The sequence below is a fragment of the Astatotilapia calliptera genome, chromosome 20 (genome assembly GCF_964374335.1).
Source record: "Astatotilapia calliptera chromosome 20, fAstCal68.1, whole genome shotgun sequence".
NCBI classification, from domain to species: domain Eukaryota; kingdom Metazoa; phylum Chordata; class Actinopteri; order Cichliformes; family Cichlidae; genus Astatotilapia; species Astatotilapia calliptera.
In genome coordinates, this window is record NC_137441.1 from 25,972,797 (window position 1) to 25,992,561 (window position 19,765).

Below are 19,765 nucleotides of genomic sequence, written 5' to 3' on the forward strand. Positions count from 1 at the left end.
AGAACAAAACAGACCAAATTAAAAACATAATTTAGATCTGTAAGGAGACTTGTTCTAGGAATATATTGCTCGATTAAGGCTTATAGAAGCATCAAATTGCCTTGAAATTGCATGCTGCCAGTGGTAAACAAAACAAAACAAAGAACAACCTAAAATTGCTCCTAAGAATCTATAATTCTTACTTTTGCTCACCAGGCACAGTCTCTAAATCTATAGTATGTCTTGCTATCTGCATCCTGAGATCTGAGGGATCACCCAGGAAGGGTGACACTATTCTCCCCAGCTATTCTAACCTCCTGCATGTAGTACAAGACCTGAAAACCCAGAATTAAACCATAAGTTAATTTTGCTAAGGCTCAGATTGTGTAGTGGTGCAATCCTTCGGTGTCCTTCTATGCTAACTCAACTTTCTATGCCATTAGCTCTCCTGAGGACCTGCTAGCCTTTTTTTTTCTGCCTGTCCCGTTTGTCCTTTAGCCATCAGAATTATTGTCTGAAGGCCAAGAAAAATACCCAATGGATTTACTTTACCAAGTGGATCATCACGGCCTTGCCGTATTGGTCCATTTGATCGACTTTTGTTATTATTATTATTTATTTTATTTCATTTTATTTTCAGTTGTTACACATGGGACAGACATGGGGGATAGGAAAAGGAGAAAGAAAGAAAGAGAGGGAAGGAAAGAAAAACAGAGGGGAAGAGGGAGTGTGAGAAAGGGCACTTAAAAAGAAAAAATCTCCTGGATCACCTGTTGAGAGAAGAAAAAAGAAAAAAAAAGGCCCATAGAAAATAGGTCTTCCCTGGATCCGGCATCAAGCTGGCACTTCTGATTGACCGGTGTCATGGCAGGGTGTATGTCAACCAGATGTGGGCCAGGTCTGGCAATGATGGCACTATTTATGTTTCTATTTTCCTATTTTAGTTAGAAGACCCAAATGCCATGTTGCAATACTATACTGCTATGGTAGCTAATGTTTCAAATGCATGTTTGACAGGTTTGTGAGTGTACACTTTATCCAAAACCTAGTGACGGTTTACTCATCTTTGCCAGTGGGTGGCTGTAGCTCAGGAGGTAGAGCAGGCCACCTGCTGATCGGAAGGTTAGTGGTCCCTCCATCCCTGGCTCCTCCAGTCTGCATGTCAAGAGTGTGAATGTGAATGTGTATGAATGTAGTTAGGATGCACTCAGTTTAGAGAAAGTGTGTGATTGGGTGAAGCAGCCACGGAGCAGAAGCCAGAGGGGGCTGCAGTGATGTGCCTGCGGGCTCTGCCGGCACCCAGCTGCGCCAGAGTTAACCGAGCCACAGGCCCAGATGCCAGAGGCCTGAGGGCCCCCAACCCCCTGGAAGGGGCTCCCAGGGCACCAGACCCCGCCAAGGAGCCAATGGGAGTGAACCGGTTGCTATTTACAAAAAGGCCATCCAGCCTTTTTGTAAATAACAAAAAGGTTGCTCTGATTCCTGTTGAACATCTTACTGGCTGTTCTGACAAGACTTCCAAGTCCACCTGATGTTTTTAAAGCTTCTGAAACAAGCAGCAATGCAAAATGGTCATGTGAAACTAAAAAAAGAGGCACTGTCTCAGTGAAATAAACCTGCTCAGATTTCACTATGCTTAGTGGAAAAAGATGATTTGCTGGACCTTTTCAGTAAAGCATTAACATGGTGCTCATTAACAAAGCATAATTTTGGGGGGACTAGCGCTGGATTTTTTGGTAATGGTAACACTTTATAATACAGCCAGTGACTAAGGGTGCAGTTCCCTGAGAGTTAAAATGTTCTTCTTTCTTGTGAAAACTTGAATTGTTACCTCCTCATTCTGATGTATCTACTGGGAAGCATTTGTAGATACACATTGTTACATTGTAATTTCAGGTAAAACACATTGAAACTCTCCTGAATTCTTTGGTAATTACACCCTTAGTCACAGGCCACATTATAAAGTGCTGCCTTTATATTTAGGTGACTTAAAACATGATCCTCAAATTCAACCACCACCAGCCCAGCAGCTGCCGAAGGCCTTCTAATGAACGAATCATAGCCAACTGTTGCCATGGCAACTGCTGGTGTTCAAGCATCAGCCTGATGGTCAGTCGCACCACTTTGGTTCATACTGAAATAGTATATATAGGATATAATAAATATAATCACATTTACTTGTATTTATTCGGTTATTTAGTCAATGATTTCTGGTTGCATTGCTATTTCAATATTTTTTTCAAACCCAGAAAGGCTGAAATATCACAGACTCTTCCTCTGCTGCCACCAGGAGGTTCAAACAGGCATTAGACGGACTGAAATAAAACGTGTTCCAGCTATTCACACAGCTCTCAGTATCAGCTTTAAAAGTCTTAGGCTCCCCTCATTATTAATCTAAACCGTGTCTAGTCTCTCACTCTGTAATCATGAGTGCTTCTTTGCAAATCTGTGTGCTGTGCTCATTTCCATCTGCACCAGGCTTTGTCTGCCAGTTTAACCCGAGAACAGAAATACATCGTGGACAGGATGGTGGAGGCCCATAGGCTCTACAGAGGTCAGGACAGTAACAATTTTAGGGTAGGTTCCAGTCCAGAAACATACAGTGCAAAAATAGTTTTCTTGTTCTCATCTTGCTTTTGTTGTGTGTGCCTTCAGGCATTTGAGTGGCTGTGTCCAGAAGAAGTGGAAGGCCTGTCTGATGTAGTATCACCCCGCCTACAAAGGCTGCTGCAGTTTGCCAGGACAGTGCCAGGTGAGATGAAAGAGGGAAGGTTTCAGCTTTATAATGTATTTGCTTGAAAAAGAAGCAGGATAAGAGGATCAGAGGGGAGATGTTCTCCCATTCAAATGAGACAAAAAAAATACAAGCTTCAAGAAAGTTTCCAGAATCTTATTACCTACAGTCTCTTCTCAGTCCTCAAAATTGAATCAGTATGTTTCTGCTGGCACAAGAGATACTGGTTGAAGAAATCTCTGCTTTCTCTTGAATATAATAGAAGTAAATGAAACTTTCCTGCTGGTGCTTTGCAGCAGTATGGCTTTCCAGAAATCATGATCCAGTTTCTTAAAAAAAATAAATAAATAAAAATCCATAGAGCTTATTGTTAGTGGTTTCGTGTTGGATCTATTTTCTTTATACTATCTACATCCGCCAACCAAACGAAACCCATAGCGCGCTAATCTCACAGCTCAGTTGAAAGAAGGATGGGGATTATTGTTTGCATCTACATGCTTGCTCCACGACCTAATTGCATCTCATATAGGCTCTATAAAAACACCCCATGAGTCCTCAAATACCTGTGGAAGCTGATGAAGGTAATGTGGCAGAAAGGAGTTATTCCAAAGGCTTGGCGAAGAGCAGGAGGTATTCTGATCCCTAAGGAGAAGAACTCCTCATCCATCAGCCAATTTCGCCAGATCAGCCTGCTGAACGTAGAGGGAAAGATCTTCTTCAGTGTCTTTGCCCCAAAAATATCTACTTTCCTGCAAAGAAACAACTACATTGACACATCAGTGCAGAAGGCCGGCATCCAGGGCTTCTCGGGGTGCCTGGAGCATGCCAGCGTCATCTGGCACCAGATTCAAACTGCCAAGAAAGAACAAAGAGACCATCACGTGGTCTTTTTAGACCTTGCCAATGCCTTTGGGTCAGTTCTGCATGAGATCTTGTCGATGACCTTCAACTATTTCAGCATACCGAACCACATCACAGGACTGGTCAAGACCTACTTTCAGTTTTGTGTGACAGCTGAGAACACCACCACAGCCTGGCAGCACCTGGAAATTGGAGTCGATGGCAGGCTGCATTTTTTCCCCTCTGGCATTTATCATGGCAATGGAGCTGGTCATGCGGGCATCTCAGTGGGTAGTGGGAGGTGAGACACTCATGAGTGGCCTTTGTCTTCCTCCCATTAGAGCCTACATGGATGACATGACCATCATTACAACAACAAAACCATGTACTAGGCGATTGCTACAGAAGCTCCAGGGAAACAGCCGAGCAATTCTATATCAGTGGAGAACAAATTCCAACCATCCTAGAGAAGCCCATAAAGAGCCTGGGACGGTAGTATAACGCAGACCTCAATGATACGTGGCAACTAGAACAACTAAGGCAGAACTTGGCTAATGACCTCAAGCGGATTAACAACACTGCACTCCCAGGGAAACTGAAGCTCTGAACCCAGTTTGGGTTATTACCCAGACTACTGTGGCTTTTGACAATGTACGAGGTCTCACTCAATCATGCCAATCGACTAGAGAGGCTAGTGAGCTTCTACGTTAAGAAGTGGCTCGGACTTCCCAAATGCCTAAGCAGCGTTGGACTCTACGCGACGGGATACTGTCATTGCCTATGCCTAGTCTGATAGAGGAGTTAAAATGTGCAAAAGTGAGGCTTATGATGTCACTCACGGACTCCCGGGACCCAATAGTGAGAAGCACTGCTCCCACTAGCGAAGGGGAGGAAGTGGACCCCAGCCACATCTGTGCTACAGGCCAAATCTGCTCTTCAGCATCGTGACGTGGAGGGTCATGTCCAACAGGGCAGAGGAGGATTTGGACTTAGAGCAGTAACACCTCGGTGGCAACAGGCATCTGTAACCGAACATCAAAAAATGGTGGTGGAAGAGGTGCGCCGACAGGAGGAAACAGCCAGACATGCCACAGCCGTAGCGCTGGCCAAGCAGGGTCGCTGGATGAATTGGTAGAGTGTGGAAAAGAGGAAACTCTCATGGAGTGAATTCTGGGGAATGGAGTCTAATAGACTAAGTTTCATCATCCGATATGATGTGTTACCTTCCCCAATAAATCTGCAGCTGTGGTTTGGAAAGGACCCATCCTGACCCCTGTGTACAGTCCCAGCCACACTGAAGTACATCTTGGTTGGTTCTAGGACTAGCCTTACTCAGGGCAGACACATGGAGACACAACCAGGTCCTCAGGTGTCTAGCCGAGAAAGTTGAGTGCAAAAGAAAATCCATCAACGCTCAACCTTTAACGAACCAAGAGGAGTGTCAGCTGTCATCAACATTTGTCCGGGAGCCAAGTCGAGGACAAGCCCCTCAACCCCGGACCTGGGCCCACTAAAGGTTGCCACGGATTGGCAGATGCAAGTGGACTTGGATCAGAGGCTAATTTTTCCCACAGAGATCGTAACAACTACTCTGCGACCAGACCTCGTCCTTTGGTCGAACTCCCAAAAACTTGCGTACGTCATTGAGCTGACGGTACCATGGGAGGAAGCAATTGAGGAAGCATTTGAGCGTAAGAAGCTGCAGTATGCCAACTTGAGGCAGAGGACAGAGGCTGGAAGATCAAGATGCGTCAGTGGAAGTGGGGTGCAGGGGCTTTGTTGCCAGTACAACAGCAAAACTACTTAGAGAGATTGGGATCAGAGGACAGGCGCAACAGCAGGTTATAAGAGAACTAGCTAACACTGCTGAGAGGACCAGTCACTGGCTATGGTTAAAAAGAGCTGACATCACTTGGGCAGCTAAGGCAGTCAGCTAACCGCGAGAGAAAATAAAATATTCCGCTCTTCTCCCCTCTGCTCTTCTTCCCTTTTCTGGGAGGCAGTGGGGAGGTAGAGCGTACAGGCAGGAAGGTGCGGGAAGCCAGATCGGGCGCCCCCCTTCCGGCTCTCCTCTCTGCTCTCTCCTATCTTGTCCCTTTTGTCTTACTTCTCTCTATCACCTTTTCTATCCCTTTGAAGAAGTTAGGCTCTATAAATAATACTTACCTAAAGAGGTAAGTATTATTTCTCAGTTGCAGTGAATAGATAGGAGAAAATAAACTGTAGAAAACTAAACAGAAGAAAGAAGAAGAGAAATAACAATTTAGCATAAACCAGTGACACACTCCGGGGCCTGATCAACCCTGGCAGGGCCTCCTTGGATGAGGGTGTCTAGTGATAATGGCTGAAACACCCGATGAATCCAAGGTCCACTACTGATGATGTGTCCCAAATCTTAATATGATAATCTAGATCAAATCTCTAATCCCAAAAAATGGCAGATTAGCTTGGGTAAAAGACTGAAAGTTGAGGCACACAACGATGTGTGCTGCTGGTAAAGTTTCTGGGCTGCCTTTCCTCATAACAGCCATCCCTCAAGATTCTCGCCATTTAAAGCAATGCATTATCAGGGACTACAACATCTAGTCCTTTTACTGAATTATTATAGCCAGTGTCTCCAGGGAGGAACTTTGATATCAGTTCAAAGTTATATAAAATGATTCTGTATTTAAAGAATTAAAACAACAATAGCAACAAAGAATTATCTTCTCACAGGTTTTGACCTCCTGGATTTCTCAGACCAGATTTCTCTGCTATCCATCTCTTCATTGGACGTCATGTTCCTGCTCTCTGCCCAGCAGTTTTCCCACAACCCAACAAGCCCCAGTCCAGGTGAAAAAACACCAGGAGAGAGGAAGATGATGAGACACAAGTAGATAACTGTATGAAATAACCATTCTTTCTTTTTTTCTCTCCATTAATCAGCACTGCAGCTTTTCAGTATGTCAACACACAGCTTTCTCAGAGACGTAGAATCAAAGGAAAACATCCACAGCAGGGGACTCATTGGTTCAGGTGGGTGCACACACACACACACACACACACACACACACACACACACACACACACACACACACACACACACACACACACACACAGAGATACACTCCTTAGTCTGACAAGCTGTGGAAAAATTGCTCAGACAATGAATGAATTAGATGTTTTTTTTCCACATTTGCTGGCGTGAACAGAGAGCAGTGAGGATCTCTTTGCACCAGTGCTCAACTTCTTCCACAGCATGGTTGCGCTGCGGGTGACGGAGGCTGAGTACACCTTACTTACAGCCACAGCGCTGCTCTGCTCAGGTCAGACCAGGAATAAAATCAGCTGTCAAGTTAAGAATTGGCAAAGCAAAGCTTCTGGGATGCTGTTGTAAAGCTGTCTCTGTCTTTCTGTCCCTGTCTGCAGACCGCGCATCCCTGCAGGCAGCCAGCTGTGTTGAGAAAATGCAGGAACTGATCCTGGACCTGCTGTCCAGGTTGTGCGGGGCCCAAGCTGGAGCAGCGCGAGGAGGAGCTCAGAGGTTTGGCCGCCTGCTGGGCAGACTGACGGAGCTGCGAACCCTCCGCCACAACTACCTCCTCCTGACAAGACAGCAGTCTGGACACTGACAGTGAAGATGTGCAAGAAATTCTGAAAATCTTCAGTCTTTTATGTCTTCACTTCAATTCAAAGACTTATTTGTACAAACACTGTCTTAGAATGGTTCTAATTGGGTATAAATGGGACAGTGTAGGAGACAGTTACTCAGCTGTCTTTGTTTTCTCCCCAGTCCTGAGTCATTTAGGAATTTTAGCCTCTATAACAGGACTGAGATGCACTTGTGAGCTGCTGCAGTTTGTTTCATCAAAGAAACTTTTATAGGTGTTTTTTTTATATTTGTATACATTTAACATTCACACTTACAGTACTTTTCACTTTGCTGAACAATGTTAAAATAAAGCATAAAAGGAAAGCTGTAATGATAATGCAGTTGTAATGAACGTACACTCACTGGTCACTTTATTAGGCACACATTACTAGTACTAGGCTGCAACTTTCAGAACGGCCTTAATTTCTTGTATCAAAGATTTAGGAAGGTGCTGGAAACATTCCTCAGAGATTTCTTGTCTGTATTAACATGATAAGCAGCATACACGTAGATTTCTTATCTATACATCCATGATGTGAATCTTCTGTTCCACCACATCCCAAAGGTGCCTTATTGGACTGAGATCTGGTGACTCTGGAGATTATTCGAGTACAGTGACCTCACTGTCATGTTGAGGAGAAAGGATGGATCCATGCTTTTGTGGGGTTTACACCAAATCAGAAGGGGTGCTTTTCAGGTCTTTTCTTAATTTTGGTGAGCCTGTGTAAATGGTAAATAAAATGGTCTGTATTTGTATAGCGCTTTACTTGGCCCTAAGGACCCCAAAGTGCTTTACACTATACACAATCATCCACCCATTCACACACACATCCACACACTGGTGATGGCAAGCTACAGTGTAGCCACAGCCACCCTGGGGCGCACTGACAGAGGCGAGGCTGCCGGACACTGGCGCCACCGGGCGAGAACTGTAGCCTCTGTTTTCTGTACTTAACTGACACAAGTGGGACCAAGTATGGTCTTCTACTGCTGTACGGCTTCAAAGTTTGGCGTGTTGTGTGTTCAGAGATGCTCTTTTGCATATCAGGTCACTAGAAGTGGTTATCTGAGTAACTGCTGCCTTCTAATCAGCACGAAGCAATCTGACCCTTCTCCTCTGATTTATAGTTCTTTTGCAGAGAACTAGAGGATTTCTTTTTTTTGGAGGGCCATTCTTTGTAAACCCTAGAGATGGTTGAACTTCAGCAGGCTGCCATGTGATTGGTCAATGAGATAGTGTCAATAACAAGCAGTTGAACAGGTGTACATAACAATGAATGCTTTATCGATCAGTATTAAATAAGAAGAACACAAAACTCCAGGTAAGTATCCCAAAAGCTTTTTTCTTTTTTTAATATAGAATTTATTTCCCCAAATAAGGAAATACTGGTTACAGACAAAATATTTGGTGAGCAGGTAAAATATGCAGGTAGTACAAGCTTATGAAGGTGTATTTGTCCATTTGATAAAATAGGGAACTCTGTAATAAATAGAATCCTCTGGGAGGTGGGGACAGCAAATGTTGGTCTAAAGTAAAATCCTGAAACTAAACATGTGATGTCATCCATTTAAAAATGTTGGCTGCATGGTTTTAAATCCTCACGCCATTAAATAAGATTTTTGTCAACTTTAACCAATATAGCTTTATTTCTATAGTTCTGTCTTCCATAAATAAATTATTTCTCTCTGTATCAAAAAGAGAATACAAGTATAAAGAACAACGGCTCATTGTGTTGTATGCCCAGAACGTACGCACACATACACGCACACAACACAGTTGAAATTACATCAAAGACAAGCTAAATAAACTGCAGCAAGTCAGGAATTATTAAATCTCCACAAATATACACAGCCTGGCTTTGTCCCTTGTGGGTTGATTGAAATACGCATTTTAAAACGGCAACATTAAATTAAATTCAGTTTGATAATACACTTACATATGTACACAAAGTGTGCCTTTATAATATACAATTGTCTCTGTAAAAGATTTAAATGTAAAAAGCTATTGTATAAAAGATGGCAGTGATGCATTCATTAGTCTTCTGCAGCTCATATAAATATATCAAATCTCTTCTGACTACTTGATTCCTTGGCAGCAGTAGCATTATACAAAATAGACGGGAATTCTTTTACATCAGCACATCCAGGAGGAGTAAGCAACACCTCAATACAACCCTGAATGGGGAATTTACTGCAGCAACACGGGACCTAAAGGTAACTTCATTCACGTCAGGAGTTCCACCTCCTCAACAATGACACAGAGGCAAACACCAGTCCTCTGTGTGTCAGACACTAGTGGTTTGGTAATAAACTACAGTCCAGGACTCGGTGCCACGGCAACCTCTTTTCGGACCACAGTGTGAATATGAATTCGACCGGCAACAGGAACAGCTCCACCTGCTGCTTTAAGACCAAAGAGAAAATGCATATCGGCCAACTGTGGGTGTACACAGTGCTCACAGAGGCCCCCTACAGGTACCCGGAAGCCACAAAGCCGTGGCTGTGGCTCACCCGGCTCTGGTGAATCATGGCGCGGTCGTATGCCACTTGGACAGATTTGCGGATGCTGGACTTGCGACCTTCCATAATGCGCAGCTTGTCAGCTGTGTCATCTACGCCCAAGGGTGTCACCTTGTCACGCGGAAGCCACTGCCTACAACACCCATGACAGAGGTTAGGATTATTATTACAGCCTTTTATCAAGAGTGATAAAATCTTAAATCTTAATCTTAAAAATAAAATTCAAATCTAAAGAATTATCTACAAACAATTTTCAAATTATTTGTAAAGACAAACAAACTTTCCACCATTTGTCTTTTCATCACATGATACACCTGTGGAAAATGTATCAGGTTTCACTAACCAAACACTTCTGACCTCCATGTGATAAATGGAGCATTGCATAACAGCAATGTTTATGTTAAACTCACCATGTCCGCTTGTTGTCAAAAAAAAGCACCAGGTAAAGTTTCTCATTCATCTCCTCCTGCCGCTGCTCCCCCAGACACAGGACATCTTTGGGTGGGACGGGGATCGGCACCCCATTGTGCAGCAGGCCCTCCTCAGGCATCTCGGGGTCAATGATCTGAAACAAACACAGCCCAACAGGGAATTTAAGCTACACCCTGAGCTGAACGCTCATATTAAATAGTGATATTAAGTCAGATCAGCAATTACCAGAGCAGGATATGAGGGATATCCCCGACACTTGGCCCAAACCAGGTCCAGTGGTTCCAGCTCCATCTCATCCTCTGATGTTTGACTACTATTGCCTGTCAAACAACAGTGACACTCAAATTAGTTCAGCGACTAAATAAATAATCAGGACATAAATGCAACTTAGCTTCAAGAGAACTTGGGATACAGGAGGGAAAAAAGTACCGGTGTAATCCGAGTCTCCGTTGATGATCTCCAGAAAGGGGACTTTAGAAAGAGCCGGTTTCCCAAGGCTGCGTTTGGGTGGTGAGTTGCTGTAATACAATACATTATATTGTAATTTTATTATCAGTTGTTAGCAAAACAAACCACAAAGAACACCAGACACACAATGTCTTACATTTCTTTGTGGAGAACTGGGCAAGACCTAAACTCCAAGTCGGATCTGCTATCTTTGTGCGTGTTAAAGCCGTTGGTCAATCCTGAAAGTAAGAGCGAGAGCAATCAGAACAGCAGCAGATAAGAGCCAAAGGAGCAGGAGGGGAAGTCAGAAAAGATGACATATAAGGAGCACTTATGTCTGCTCTTGTCTCAGTTATATTGAAATCCATTAGACAATACAGGGCTAACTGTCTGATCAATCAGGTAGACCTAGGAAAAAAAAACATATTCCTATGCTGTGATCAGTGCATTAATAGCTAATAACAAATGTACAGTCAGCCCAATCCAGAAAATGTGATCCCTTCCAAGCGAGTCTTTAGGTGTCACTTCTCCTCTCTGAGCAGAACACTTTAAACTTAACGTCAGTAATCAAGCAAAGTTTCTCACCACTTTCCAGCGTGTGATTTGGTGTCTTCTCTGGCTCACTATCTGAACACATGTCTCGACTGGAGGTCCATAGTTCATTAAGGTTGGGGGGTCCTGGGCTCTTCTGTGGGGTTCTGCTTGGAGTGGTCAAAGGTGTGGAAGATGGGGTGCTGGCTATGGAATTGAGTGCTGAAGAGTTGTTACTTGTATTCTCGTCTTGTGGTCCATTCCCATTCAGCACAGGATTGTCTCGCACTTTGAACAACTTAGCTCCATTTTTTGCCTTCTTAAACAGCACGGAGGTCCGTCGCCCGACTCCCCCCATCGGGGGCCGTGAGGTGATGCCTAGCTCTGCCAGACCGTTGGTCACTGTCTGTCCTTCACTGTGCAAACTGGGACGTGGCGAAGTTGACCGCTCTTGTGCGCTAATGCAATGAATGTTCTCTGTGGTGCCGTTTGAGAGGTCACCGTCCATCTTAAGGCGTTTGCAGGAGTAGCTGGGGGACTGGGGCTCCCCTGTGATTGGCCGCAGAGTGGGAGGCTCAAGAGGTGTGTCCCCCTGACGTGGAGGAGGAGCCGGCCCTGTAGGTTCCAGTGTCGGGGGCGAAGCGGGTTTGAGGTCCTCTGAAAGGAGAGGAAACGAATGATATTCCAATTCACTCAGCATTGGTTTTAAATGAATCTCCATTTAGTATGTAGTGTGATGCGGTGGTGCAGTATTCACACAGGAAAATGGTGTCACTCTGTAATGATTTACACTTCATTCCAACACTCTAACCACAGTCCAGAGGGAATTGACAGATTCTCTAGATATGGAGGACCTTATCAAGACAAGTGAAAAAGTACTTTGCTCTCACAACTGTACACCATCAACATGGTAACATGGTAGTATCTTTCGTTCTTTACTCAAATAGCAGGAGTTCTCCTGCCATCTTCTATGGTGACACAAGACTGTTTGACTAGACTAGCCTTTAGTCAAAAGTGGGATGATATGGCATGACTGCATGTGGCCATGGAGAGTGGTGAGTCCATGAGAGTGATGTATAGAAGAGGTGCAGACATAGAGTTCACTGGGAGAGAGGATTTGTGAGGCAACCATGGCTAACGAGACTCTGTGGGCCCCTACTTACTAGACTGGAGACAGTGGGGTGGTTGGGGTTGGTGCGTGGGGGGGACCCTGGCTCAATTACCTGAGGACAATGTTCCGTTAGCTCATGTTCACAACTGGTCTCATTGAAAAAAAGTGGCTTTTTAAAGGTTCATGAATTGGCAATTTAATATTGCTGTAAGTCTCTCTCAGTGCCCACCTTTGTCTGAAGATGTGAGGCCGTTATCTGCCTTGGCGTCTTTGTCGTTGTCCTCCTCATCTTGCTCATCATCATCCTCTTCTTTGAGATGTCCATTGTGTAGGATGTGGCGGTGGGACTGGCCCTGCCTGCCCGTCCTGATGCTGTTGATTTCGCGACGAAGCAGGCGGATTCGTCGAGTTCGAGCACCGCTGCATCGCATCGATGTGACAAAGTCCAGCTTTTCCAGCAGCTCCTTCAGTTGTTCTTCCACTGTCATATGCAGCCGGTTCTCTGGATCCAACACGCTGTCAACTGAACACAGCAGGGAGTTTGGTTAGCGCCCAAACAGACACTTAGGTACAACATGATAATAATACTTCAATGCTGACATTTCACAAAGATGACCAGCCAGGCTTGTTTTCTCAGAGATCTCAAAGGTTAAAAATTTCCCCTCTTTGCAGTGCTATTTCTATTTTATTCTGAATAATTATTTAGCATGGACACCACATATATTGTACATGATAGAATGAATACAAAACTCCTTTTCATCTGTAGTCCCTGGTCTATGATTTGCTTAAACATGAGTCAACTACAACTGAGTATAAAATGTGAGAAATACTAATTAAACCATCTCTTCCTCCAAACTCATATCCATCTCTATCAGTCGATGTATAAACTGTTGAAAAAAATGAATAAACTGACTGTACCGGCAGCTTTTAAAGGAAAATATTTTCCTGCATGTTACTAAACCCATTATTTGATAATGTAAATTAATAAACACACCATTTAGTTTGTGTTTGGCTCACTTGCATGTCATATATTTTAGTATTGACTGGATTATTAAACGTCCAAAAGCTTAAAAATCAGACCAACTAACCAGAATGTAAAAAATACAAAATATCCTACTATGAAGAGTTGTTTCAGTTTCCACTGCCAGCACTACACTTAAGATATAAGATAAGATAGAACTTTATTAATCCCTCGGGTGGGTTCCTCTGGGAAATTCGATTTCCAAAAAAAGCACAGCAACGACCGAAGTTACAGTTACAGAATTGTTATATATATATATATATATATATATATATATATATATATATATATATATATATATATATATATATATATATATATATATATATATATATATATATATATACACATATATACACACACACACACACACACACACACATATATAAATACAGAAACAAATATAAATAAAATATACAAAGGGGATAAATAGAATAAATAGGAATAAAAAAAAAAAAATAAAAAATCATCTTTCTGCCATTTTCTCTCTAAGAAACTCAGCCCAAGAGCTCTCTATTTTCCTGGAACTTCATCAACTACTCAGCAATTATAAGTACTATGAAGCTTTGCGAATATATTTCCAGGTTTTCAGCAAATGTATTTTAAGCCCAGCAACTTACTAAGCCTAGGAAGAAATAAAGTTCAGTCAATAAGTTTAGCAAATGAATCTTATTAGCCTACTATTCCAGTTAGCACATAAAAACAGTTCAAGATTTAATAACACTATAAAGATGTTTACAAAAAAAATAAACAAAAAACAATTACCGAACCTTTTTGCTTTCAGTTGTTTAGCCAGTTATCTGTCCACTTTTCATGTATTAAAGTAGATTGAACCATTCATATCTTCAACGTGATCAAAGTCGACTTTGATTGGATACTTTTCTGACTAACTTATTTTCCTATTATAAAATGCAGGAGAAAAAACAACAACTAACGGACTCTAAAGATATATTTGTACCCGGGATGTTTTCAGCTCTCGGGCATTACAAAATCTTTGGTTAAAACCCTGATAACTCCTCATTTCTGTTGTCAACTACACCTTCATTACTTAGATGCAGTACGTATTAATATTGCTGTTGTAGCAGTAGCATTTACTGTTATATAATGGTTAACAGCCACAGTGTGTACACTGTATACACAGAATAGTGTGTACTCTCTACACAGTGTTCTCTTAGTAAGGTGTTACTGGTATTTAAGCATTAACATGTTACAAAACTAGAAAATCTGAATATACTGACAAAAAAACAACCTAATCCTTTGGCACAGAAGAAATAACAGACTGAACACACACAACAGCTTCCAAATCACTAGAGACAGACACAGTATGATCCTCTGACTCACCATCCTCCCAGGTGCAACTGTAAAAGTTTCTTTTCTGGGGTGACTCTGGAAAGTGCATGCCAGTATCTAGGTCTAGCCCAGTGTTGGTGGCTTGTCGCTGTGCATGTCGTAGTATGGCCCCTCCAAGGTCTCGAAGACGTAGTGCTGCTCGGTGAAAGACAGTGTCCTTGGCATTGTAAAGAAGGCAGTTTGACACCATCAGGTTGAAGTCGGCCTCCAGGTCAGCCACTGAGCGGTAGGAATGACTTTCTAGTTTAGAGCGCATAGTGGAAAAGTCCATAGGGTGGCTAATAAACTCAAGGTAATCGGGGACCTGAGGACAAGACAGCACAAACGTTATCATCAGAATGGATGCATGTTTTAAACTACAACAACATCTGCACTGTGCAAAAAAACAAACAAACAAAAACATGTAAATTCTTGTAAACTGTACTGTTACTGTTTTGTATAATTCTACTAAATTCTCAGACAATATGATACAAGGAATTGAACTATATGGGGAATGAGGAACACACTTCCTCTCACTTTCTGACACAATGTAAACTGTGTGCATGCGCATCTGTTATAATTAATGTCTGACCTCCTTGATGTCCACAGGCTGTGTAAAAATCTGGGCTGTGTCCTTCTCCTGTAGTTGGTCCAGAGTAGAGCGTAGCAGAGCCAACACTGGGGTCAACTGCATTTCCAGAGCTGCCTGGTGAACTTTGACCTGCAGTTGACAGAAGACATGTATGTGATATTTACGCAGAAATTGCAAATCTAAAAAAGGTTAGGCTAGACAAACAGAGTGATCTGATTTAATGTTAACCAACCAAGAAAATGTTTTTATATATAAAAACATTATAAACCTTTTTTCAAAACAGAAATCTTCCAACAATCAATTCATGATCCATACAAAACTGGGTGACCAGTATCTCATATGAATAGCTTTCCTTTCGGCTCTGCCTCCCTATCAGTTTATAGCAGCCACCTGTTTATTATCATGTGGCAAAGACATGCCAACATACAATATACACGCTATAGGACAGGCCAAGAAAAAGCAGATTACCTAAACATAACAGAACTAAAGATTACACTGGAGAACTATTTAGGTAACTGCATTTTGAAGGTACTTCAGATCTTCATTTTGCCAACATTTTTTTTTTTTAATTCAAAATTTACACGATGAACTCACAGCGTTAAATATGAAGCATGTAAACCAGTGAGGGTGGTTCATCTTTGTAAGTTACCTGCTCTCGTTTGAGTTTCTCTCTCTTGCGGATGAGCTCCACTAGAAGTCTGGCTTTTTCAAGGTCGTGGCGAAGCTTCTGCCAATATCTCAGTGCGTCTCTTGCTGCAGAAATCTTCTCATCCACTTCAGGCTATAAAGTACAATTCATTTTAAAGCTTCTACAAACTATAGTTAAACATATTAAACATCAAAACATATTTAAAGGCAAACAATGATTTTAGAAAAACAGCTACAGAGTGTTAAGGCTTCATTTCTGTGCTCTTACCTGTTCAGTATTCCTTTGGGACTGGATGTTAGAGTGCAAACACCGAACCAGCGGCACACCGTTCCTCGACTGTCGCTTTAATAACCAGTATTTATAAAGCCTCTGCATGAACTGATTTTTCTTCTGCAGAATAATTCCTTTACAGATGATATTCAGCCTATATAACAGAAGGAAATGCAGTATTATGTTACTATCAATATGGCAAACATCAATTCAGGCTTCTCACTGTAGAACGTGTGAATTATGGTTATTTGAAATATCAACTAGATCAAAAAATCTCCAACAATTTGCTGCTTTTGATAAACTTTGTTTTATCAGATGTTCAAGCTAACTGCAGAAGACAATCTTATTTTGGGGAAAAAAGGAAAAAAAACAACAACAAAAAAAACAAACAACCTAACCTGCTCGTGGGTATCTGAGGCACTGTCACTTGTGGTGATGCTGTGTGTTGGGATGTTGAGTCTGAATTCTTTTTCCCCTTCTTTTTATCTGTCTTGGCATCATCGTCAGACTTTCTGCCTTTTTTCGGTGTTGTCGGACCCTCAGTGTAGGCACTCCGTCCTCTGCTCGCCCTCCCTCTGCTGCCCACCACTCGTCCCTCACTCTCATCATCTGACCCAGTCTCTTGTCCTGGCGGAGAATGGGCCTCACAGAAAGCAGTCTTCTTAACCGAGAACATAGTCCCGTTAATGTTTGTTTCTCGCACAGGTTCTATCTTCATAAAGAGCCCAGCACGCTGAGCGCATGTAACATGAAATGCAGTGTAACAGTTGGCTTTATGACACTGAATAGATGCACCACGACCCTTCTGCTTACACAGGCAGCAAGTCAGTTTCCATCGTGCTGGGGGAATGTTATTAACTCCTTCCACTGGTTCCAGAAATACTGTGTTAGCAAAGCAGACCTCGGGGATCCATATAGCACAGACTACATGTGCCCAGCGGCCATCACTCGTTTGCTTGAATGCGCCGCCACGGTTTGGACACAGAACACAGTCAACAGGTTTCTGAGGGGACTGAAGGCAGCAGCGGCATAGCCACTGACCCTCAGGGATGTAGGGCACTCCGTAACATTCCTGGTGCACAGCCAGGTTGCAGGAGTCACAGAAGAGGATGACGTTGCTGTTGAGGCACTCGTCATCCAGGCACACGCAGCAGAAGGCATCATCATCAATAGTGCTTTGAGAAGGCGCTCGGCTTCGGGCTTCCAGATATGCCTCCTCCTCCAATCGGTCCACCAGCCGCTCAAACGTTTCTGCTGAGACAGTTGAGCAACCCTCTGATGTCCGATCAGCGTTGACCATCTCCAGCCAGGCAGTGTCCTCTTCGTCCATGTCATATTCTGCCTCAGTTTCCTCCTCAGCTGAGGTTTCAATATAACGATAATATGCTGCTGGCAGAGGAGGGGCCTCAACTGGCGTAAAGGTTTCCAGCACTCGAAACTTAGGTTCAGGAAGGGTCATGTGATGATACTGTGATTTGTTTAGCTTTTCCGGTGATGGCGGATGAGAATTGGGGCAACTGTTCTTGGAGGATGGTGGCGACTTATTAGAGGAACATTTGGGGTCTTTCCTGCGGCTTCGTGGTGTGACAGGTTTGCGGGCTGTTTGGGCACTGCTGGTGGGAGGCGATGACTGCTCACTGTTCTCCTTGTTGCTGTTACACTCACTAATGTCCTGAGCCATCATCTCATCTTCAGTAATGACTTCCAAAGGCTCCAGAATAGAAATTCGGTGAAGCCTACCTTCTAGTTCCACTTCAACCACCTTCTGGGCCTGGGCATATGTCAACGTTTCTCTGCTTGGAGAAGCTTTTAGGCTGTAGGGGGATGGTGATCGTTGACGGGCCCCCCCACGCCCGCCAAATGTCCCATTTGACTTTCTCACATCTCCACCTCCTCCGGCCACTTGGCCTTTTCGACGTGGCTTCCTCATAGGCCACCAATCACACTTTTCCTCCTGTTGGTTAGAAAAGGAAATAAAATAAAAATAATAATATAATAAACATAAAAACAAATTTCTATTAGCATTTAGGGATGCAACATTCAAATACGACACCAGCGTTCTCACTCAGAAGAAATATATATCATAAGCTCAATTCCCAATGCCAATCCCAATCATAACATTTCTTATTATTATGAGTCTATGCTGTACTAGCTGTCATTACCCATTTATTTTCTACCTATACTTCTGTTCTGCTGTCTCAATACTTCACTAATGCCCAAGTGGCTAAAGTTCTTTACATTTTAACTCATTGAAATAGTCCTTCGACGTACATTACATAATACTGTGGTGATATTAGGCTGTAGCACCTGTGGTAAAAACAGTCCGTCATATCTAAACTCAAAACTCTTAGTCACCTACAAAAGCTAACAAAAGCTAACAGAACAAACCACTGTAATGACTACGTTAGCTGCCGAGCAGCAGACTTTACTGACAAAACACACATGGCCAGTAAAATCTTGTGTAGATTATTCTCGACTATATGTTAATAACTGCTGGCATCTGCTATCACGGCTTGACCCAACACAGCGGTCAAATCCAATCAGCTTTCGGGAAAGCTTAAATGATCCGACTCAGAGCCAATCAGATTCAAGGATCCTAGAGCCTCAACAGAGCGGTGTCCTTATTTCAGGAGTAAAAATGTCAGCCATATTTACAGTTTTAAAAACACTGTCCAAAGATTTTCTACGGTTTAATTTTTAACAGTTGTTGATTTTGTACGATTGATGCAGTGGGTTTCATTTCATCGTGTCGGTATAAGAACAACAGTGTAACGGCACTAACATGAAAGTGCCGAGAGTCTATAAGCAGGCTAGCCTGCTAACTTTATAAGCTGGGTAGTACTAACGTTAGCTTGTCTGATATTTTTAAACATTGACAAGGTGCATGACACAAAAAATCCTTACTAGCTAAAACTTTTAAGCCTGTCAATGATCACAAAAGGGTAGTAAAATGGCAAATGTATGCCATCTTACCAATTATGGCAACTGACTGACAGGAGTAACTCGACAGCCCCGGTGGGTTGAAGCCGCTTTTGCTGTAATGGTTGCCTAGCCAGGCGGCTTACTTGCTATACTCTCCAAGCTAATAGCTACCGTTAGCAATCCACAGTTTGCTGGTATAGCCGGTATATTTCGCTATTTTTCAGCGCTTCCGTTTCTTCACAGCACGGCACTTGGAAGGCACGCAGTCAATCCCAACGGCTCACTGAGAACAAAAGTAATATATCTACATTAAAATATGAGAAAGCCCTACTGTCGGCCCAATTTTAAGAGAAGGAGGAATACTAGCCTCCTTCGGCTAGTTGGCTAGCAATTTGGAGCCCAGAGTAAGCTAAACCGACATCACCCAACATAATAAGACTTCCGGTTAGATTTCAAAATAATGTCCAAGATTGAACGAGTGCATTTTCTTCTGCCACAAACACGACTCTGAATAACACCTACTTATGTCATCTACCCTTTTCCCCATCTAACATGTCCTTTTAAGAGTATTTCACTGCATTGCAATCTAAGGAAAAATAGTAGTATCTGGGGTTGGGATACTCTTTCTCATGCTTGTACTTACAATGCTTATTGCTTTATTTATGTGTTATCTGATTTAGATGTACCACATGCCATTTGTAGAGCTTGTCTGATATAAAAGTCGGAATATCGCATTCCAACGCGATTACATTCATTT

General features: G+C 42.8%; 2 protein-coding genes across 5 annotated transcripts in view; one reads left to right on the forward strand and one right to left on the reverse strand.

The window, feature by feature from the left end:
* The window catches only part of nr1h5 (nuclear receptor subfamily 1, group H, member 5), a 28,206-nt gene extending 19,279 nt beyond the window's left edge, over positions 1-8,927 (forward strand). For all 3 annotated transcript variants that reach the window (XM_026153824.2, XM_080295167.1, XM_026153825.2), the window contains exons 6-11: positions 2,458-2,556; positions 2,635-2,731; positions 6,269-6,385; positions 6,479-6,568; positions 6,745-6,858; positions 6,962-8,927. In XM_026153824.2, the coding sequence (XP_026009609.1) occupies positions 2,458-2,556; positions 2,635-2,731; positions 6,269-6,385; positions 6,479-6,568; positions 6,745-6,858; positions 6,962-7,164 (720 nt within the window). In that variant the 3' untranslated portion in view covers positions 7,165-8,927. The remainder of the gene's footprint in view (positions 1-2,457; positions 2,557-2,634; positions 2,732-6,268; positions 6,386-6,478; positions 6,569-6,744; positions 6,859-6,961) is intronic.
* brpf3b (bromodomain and PHD finger containing, 3b) lies at positions 8,508-19,418 on the reverse strand. 2 transcript variants are annotated; one of them, XM_026153541.2, is made up of 13 exons: positions 19,060-19,418; positions 16,485-18,040; positions 16,084-16,240; positions 15,817-15,948; positions 15,168-15,296; positions 14,588-14,900; positions 12,455-12,748; positions 11,169-11,771; positions 10,741-10,822; positions 10,566-10,654; positions 10,362-10,456; positions 10,115-10,269; positions 8,508-9,837 (listed from the first exon to the last, which is right to left on the reverse strand). In XM_026153541.2, the coding sequence occupies exons 2-13, from the start codon at positions 18,014-18,016 to the stop codon at positions 9,654-9,656; spliced, it is 3,765 nt and encodes a 1,254-aa protein (XP_026009326.2). In that variant the 5' UTR covers positions 18,017-18,040; positions 19,060-19,418; the 3' UTR covers positions 8,508-9,653. The 2 variants fall into 2 exon arrangements, with proteins under 2 accessions (XP_026009326.2, XP_026009327.2); XM_026153542.2 differs by having other exon boundaries at positions 19,180-19,411.
* Between the last annotated feature and the right edge of the window lie 347 nt (positions 19,419-19,765).